Source organism: Macadamia integrifolia, chromosome 3, assembly GCF_013358625.1.
Source record: "Macadamia integrifolia cultivar HAES 741 chromosome 3, SCU_Mint_v3, whole genome shotgun sequence".
NCBI lineage: Eukaryota > Viridiplantae > Streptophyta > Magnoliopsida > Proteales > Proteaceae > Macadamia > Macadamia integrifolia.
In genome coordinates, this window is record NC_056559.1 from 7,779,554 (window position 1) to 7,785,531 (window position 5,978).

The 5,978-nt window shown below is 34.6% G+C and overlaps 1 protein-coding gene across 2 annotated transcripts in view; it reads left to right on the top strand.

Annotated features, from left to right (window-relative positions):
• Positions 1–180: 180 nt before the first annotated feature.
• LOC122074547 (probable L-type lectin-domain containing receptor kinase S.5) overlaps positions 181–5,978 on the top strand; it is a 19,845-nt gene continuing 14,047 nt past the window's right edge. Inside the window, exon 1 of one of the 2 annotated variants that reach the window (XR_006138994.1) lies at positions 181–1,067. Coding sequence is in view for 1 of the 2 variants with exons in the window: in XM_042639418.1 (XP_042495352.1) it covers positions 223–1,014 (792 nt within the window). In the remaining variant the exon portion in view is untranslated. The remainder of the gene's footprint in view (positions 1,068–5,978) is intronic. The other variant, XM_042639418.1, reaches the window with a different exon arrangement.

Below are 5,978 nucleotides of genomic sequence, written 5' to 3' on the forward strand. Positions count from 1 at the left end.
TGGGGGTCTTTTCACTGTCATCAATGTCTCCATCTCATTAACCATTAAAAACAGAATCTTTGCTATTTAATTTGTGTATTTTGTTCCATGATTTGAAAGTTAAACTTGAAAATTTAGATATTCGAAGGATTTTTCTTCTTTCTTTGATTTAATGAAATTCAATTATTGCATTTTCCAGGATGGTGCCACAAGAAAAGCTTGCTTCTATTGGTGTATGACTACATGCCAAATGGGAGCCTTGATAACCATCTATTTGGTAGGCAAGAGAAGACACTGAACTGGGATCATCGATACAAGATCTTACAAGGTGTGGCATCCGCCCTTCACTATCTCCACGACGAGTACGACCAGCGAGTGGTTCACCGTGACCTCAAGGCTAGCAACATTATGCTGGACTCCAACTTCAACGCCCGGTTGGGCGATTTCGGCCTAGCCCGTGCCCTGGACAACGAGAAGACCTCCTACCACGAGCTAGAAGGAGTCCCTGGTACCCCCGGCTACATGGCCCCGGAGTGCTTCCACACTGGTAAAGCAACCCCTGAGTCGGACGTCTTTGCTTTCGGTGCCGTCATCCTAGAGGTGGTCTGTGGTCAGCGCCCTTGGACTAGAATCGGCGGGTTTCAATACCTAGTTGACTGGGTCTGGACTCTCTACCGTGAGGGTCGTATTCTTGAGGCTGTCGACGAGAGGTTAATGGATAATTATGATAAGCCTCTTGCTGAGTGCCTATTGCTCTTGGGCCTGGCTTGCTCCCATCCCATTGCAGTTGAAAGGCCTAAAACACCAATCATCGTTCAAATCATCTCGAGATCCATTCTCCCACCAAACGTGCCATACATTAAACCTGCTTTCATATGGCCGGCTATTGGCTTCAACATCAATGACTTGACCATAGATACACAGGACAGCACTCCCATGACCTCTTCTTATTATAATTATGGGTCAGAGGATTGGACTCCAAGATGCGAGAGCCGTGAGAACTTGGCGAGCTATACTGACATATCCTTGACTTGATCATCATCTTATCAGTCGCCATTTGTGAATAGGTCTCTCTCTCTCTCTCTCTCAAGTACCAGAAAGGATAAAGTGGACAATTTTTGGTTTTCTTTTTCTTGATTATTTGTCTTTTAATGTGGAAAGACATAATTTTAGGGGATTGTGAAGGTTTTAGAATTTGGGCTATCCTTTTTCCCTGTTGTAATTTTAGTTGTGTTCAAGTCATCTGGTTGCCTATGAATTTGGTGTAAAGCAGAAAAGATGGTTCTTTTTGTTTTGTATTGTTCAATAATTCTTGTACATGAATCAATACGTTTTGAAAAGTCCATAAATTAGATAACCAGTTTATGTCTCCTTTGTCTTTCTTTTTTAGTAAAATGATTTGGAAATACAATATTAATTTTCATGGACAAAATTTTAAGTTTTAAATATTAAGAATTGGGAATAGGATGAACAGTCTCCTTCAATTCGGAATCGAATCATCCTATGGAATCGGTCAGATTCGGCCTTACTTGATTGAACATTATAAACATAGAATCAAGGTTACTAGCTAGGGGTCTATTTAAGAGTTGAATCAAACGATTCCATCAATTCCTATATGAGTTTGGACCAAGCTATGCATAAGCAACCATCCTTATGGTCATTGATTAGATGTTATCATACTCTTCAATTGAAATTTGTTCAATAGCAATTTGTAACATTAGTATATCCAACGATCAAACTTAGGCTCTATTTCGTTGAAAATGAAATGAAGTGAAGGAGTTCACATCCTTGCAGCGAGTGGTGAGGTGTGGTGAGCATCGGAAGGCTGATAACATCTGGGCACGTGCCCCAATGGGCTCTCAGTCACCCGATGCTCATTGCATCGGTGCAACAGCTATAAACGATTTTCACAGGAAGTGTAGTGAAGTGAAGTAAATGATATAAGATAAAAATGGGAGAAAGTTGAGTACGCCACTAGCAGAGGGAGAAATAGTGGCACAGACTAGCACCATAGTAATGTACCTAGCCTTTTACTATAAAACAATTCATTGTAAAAAAAAATGATTAATAAATAAATAAGGTGTTAGGATGAAGTAAAATTGATGTAATGAGATGTATAACATAGGAAAAATAAGATTTCACAACCATATTCCCCAAGTCCCCAACTAAAGAAAACATATTAAAACCACAGAACATAAAGCCTAAGCCAATGACGTAAGTTGGGTTGGTGAATGAAGGAAATTCTAGAAGATAAAAGACTCAGTGGCATTAGGTTTGGTAATTTGGTCTCTATATTCATTTGGAAAACATATGGAGCCTCAGTAGTCAACCAATACCTACTATACCGTACCTTTACTTTGGATTAGGGGTGTCATTGTCGGTTTAGTAATTTTAAGCATCATTTGATAACATTTTATTTTTGCCGTTTTTGTGTTTTCTTATTCTTAGAAACGAAGAAACAACCTAAAAAGTATTTGATAAAGCTATTGTATTTCATCCGTTTCTTGAAACATAAATCAAAATTTATGTCTATTTACAATTCTAAAAACAAATTTGAGAGAGAAAAAAAAAAAAAAAAAGACTATTGTGCCCGATAAATCTCTAAGCTATTTTAAACCTAAAAAGAAACAATTGAACCCTTTCTCCCTTTTGGGCATCCGATGATACTATTAGGTTTTTTAGTAGCATTACGTCTGCAAAAAACGTTTTGAGAAACAAGTTTATCAAACATCAAAAAATCCATTTTTATTTCCAGAAACATGAAAATCAGTTTCTGTTGTTTCTAAACACAGAAATAGCAAAAACATTATTAAATGGTGCCTTAGTCTAACAAAAAAAAGAAATACATCAGTTTTGGCTAGTTTTGATTTGGTTTTATCAGTTTTAATATAAGAATGAATGAAATCGAAACATGATTCAATAAGGGTGCATAGATTTTTATTTTTTTTTTCAATTTACCATGTAAATATACCCATAATCAAAAAAGTATGGCAGGAAAAAGTGTGTTGTTAATTAATTTTGGGCTGATAATAAGTTTCTTATTGGGTTATAGATTTTAATCCGATTTTTTAAATTCAGTTTGATGTCTTATTAGTTTCCATCCAGTTTGATTTAATTTTTCAATCTCATAAAATCTCTGTCCAAAAACATGATCGAATAAGTTTATGTCGGTTTCATTGGTTTAGGCTAGCACCTTACTTTGAAAGTTTATGCTACATATGTGATGTGTCAGTCTAAAGGCTATGGTCCATTCCATTCATTTCCCCTTACCAAAAAAAAAAAAAAAATCTGAATAGCCATAACCAATTGCGAAGCCAATTATCTATGGCCCATTTTGAAATCCATTCACTAAGTCTAATTAGAGATGTAAAACGGATTGAATACAGATCGGATGTGATCAGATTTGGATATCCCTTAGCCCTAAACAGATATAGATGCTAATCAAATCTACAATTTCAACTATTTGTTTACACCTTTGTCTTGTATAACCCAGAGTTTCCTTCCCTCAATGGATACAATTCGCTCTCAATTGTTTTAGCTTTTCTTAATATTGTCTAGAACTTGTCTTATCTTCAAGAACTCTCAAGATCATTTGCTACTTAACTTTTTATTATAAGTTGGATATCTATTAGAATTAGATGGAATTAAATTTGAATTCAGATATTTTTGATAAGATACGAATACCCTAAACGGATATGAATGCTAGTAGAATTCGAATTTTTAACTATTTGCTTACATCCCTAAGTTTAATTGGAATATTTTAATAAAGAAAAAGATGGGAGGGAAGAAAAATGAAGATTGAAACGGGCCTTTGCATATGGGCATGGCCCTCACGAAAGGGGCCCAATGCCAATGAAATGTGCATGCACAACCCGTGTAACATGGGCTTTAGCCACCAACTCTCCTTAACTAAATCTCCAAAACTGCTAAGAATGGTCCAAATATCTCCCACATGGTAAATATGATGAGTCTCAACTTTTGTAGAAGGGTAGAAGCCAATATCCAGGTTTTAAGTTTTAATCCAAACATATATTGCCAAAGTCGCGAAATATATAAAAATTAGAAAATAAATGAACACTATTGGAAAGCTCATGGGCTTTACTGCCAAGATTGAAATACCATTGCTATGCTTTATCCATCTAAGATCAACAAGCAGCATGGCTTACCATGTGTCATCTCCTGGTTCCAGTTGAGTGTAAATGAAAAGAAATTATAAATATTAGTAGAAATTATGTGAAAATTGAAAATTTAAATCATTCTTGATACAAATCAAAATATGGTATAGAATTTTTGTATATGTATAAATACTTCTTGTTTATACTCCTTGGTATAAAATTAAAATTTTTGTATATGTATAAAATTGTTTATAAATTTTTTGTATATATATATATATATATATATTGGTAAGAGAACACTACCTCCTAGCACAGGTACATGTCAGCTGGCACAAACAATGAGAGGACATGAGTGAGCATCTTTAGTGTGGGGCAGGGTAGTCTTTCACACCCTCCGTGTCTTGGTGTAAGTATACACTATGAGGTAGCGTTATTTCTTCCTTTTTTCTTCTACTTTTTGTGCCTATTAGCAAAGTTGTAGTTTCCATGGCTCCAGAAAATGTTTCTTTCACAATCAATTCGATACCTCTTTCCATTATAGCACCATTTTTTAGCCACGCGGATGGGTGAATTGACAAGTTAACCATTTGATAGATTGATACTCTCTTGATATGCTGCCAGACAAGTTTCTATCTCATACAGATAGCCCATTATATCGGTTCTGAAAAAGTTCTCGTTGAATTCATATTTTGTTCATTTCTTAGGCTTTTCAAACTTTTTGTTATATATTTACTCATGTAATTATCAAGATTAATTTGAAAGCTTAACCGTAGATTAATAATGATATGGAAAACATGTCCAACACATTTGGGGCCGACCAAATGTATGAGATGGACTCAATCCTTAGGAAGTTAGCTAGGCTATATAGTTCTGGAGTCCAAGCCCAATCCAAACCAGGTTTAGAGTTCAAGTCCAGCCCACCTGATCAAAACCTTATGCATTCCTACACACACAAAATAAATAAATAAATAAATAAATTTGCATTAGACCGCTGAGGCCAAACTCAAGGTACCTCTAAACATCAAATTCCTGTGGACAAGAACAAGTAGATAGGACACCATTCCACCAAGTAAATGGTAAATATCCCAATATATTGAACATATCCATGGGTTTTTGGGTTTTCAAATGAGAAGATATCTGATCTTGGTGATTTCTCAAGTGGGTGTAGTTTGGTGGATCACAGTTATGTCTTAATCATTGATGCAAAGGACTTTTGAAGAATGGATCTTACTCTTAGGTGGTTTAATATACCTAGTTATTCAAATCTAGATGAGCTTATCTGATTTATATTGCTGGTAATGCCCCAAAAAAATCTATATTTATGTTGTAATGTTCATGTGGTGAGATCAAAGGCCAGTTGATAAAATTAGGGTCAATTAGCAAATAATTTAGAAAGTTTGATTATTAAGGACCATTCAATCTCAAGTCAAGTCATTATGAAGAATCTTAGTTTTCTCAGTTGCATGAACCAAAAAACTTGGACTCCTTAATAAATGGGTTTTATAAAAAAATCCACTAATGATTTGCGAAATGAATAACTTGAACTATTAAAATTCAGCCTCCAAAATAATGCTTTTAAGAACTACACCAATGTTGGACCATGGAAACAAAAAGGAAAGCTTTCTGAAATTATAATGGTATCGTATAATTTTCTTGAGCGATAATATCGTAATATGGGATTTTTTTTTCATTTACTTTGAAAATATTAGTTCGCCATTGATCTTGTAGCACAAGCAGAAATATTTTAAGAAGAAGAAAAAATATATTTAACTATAATATCATAGAAATGTGATTGATATTAATAAGAAATAACAAAATTAAATGAATAATTTCATTTATAAATTTTCCTAAGAAGGATTCTTAATTTTTTTTTTTTTTTTTTTT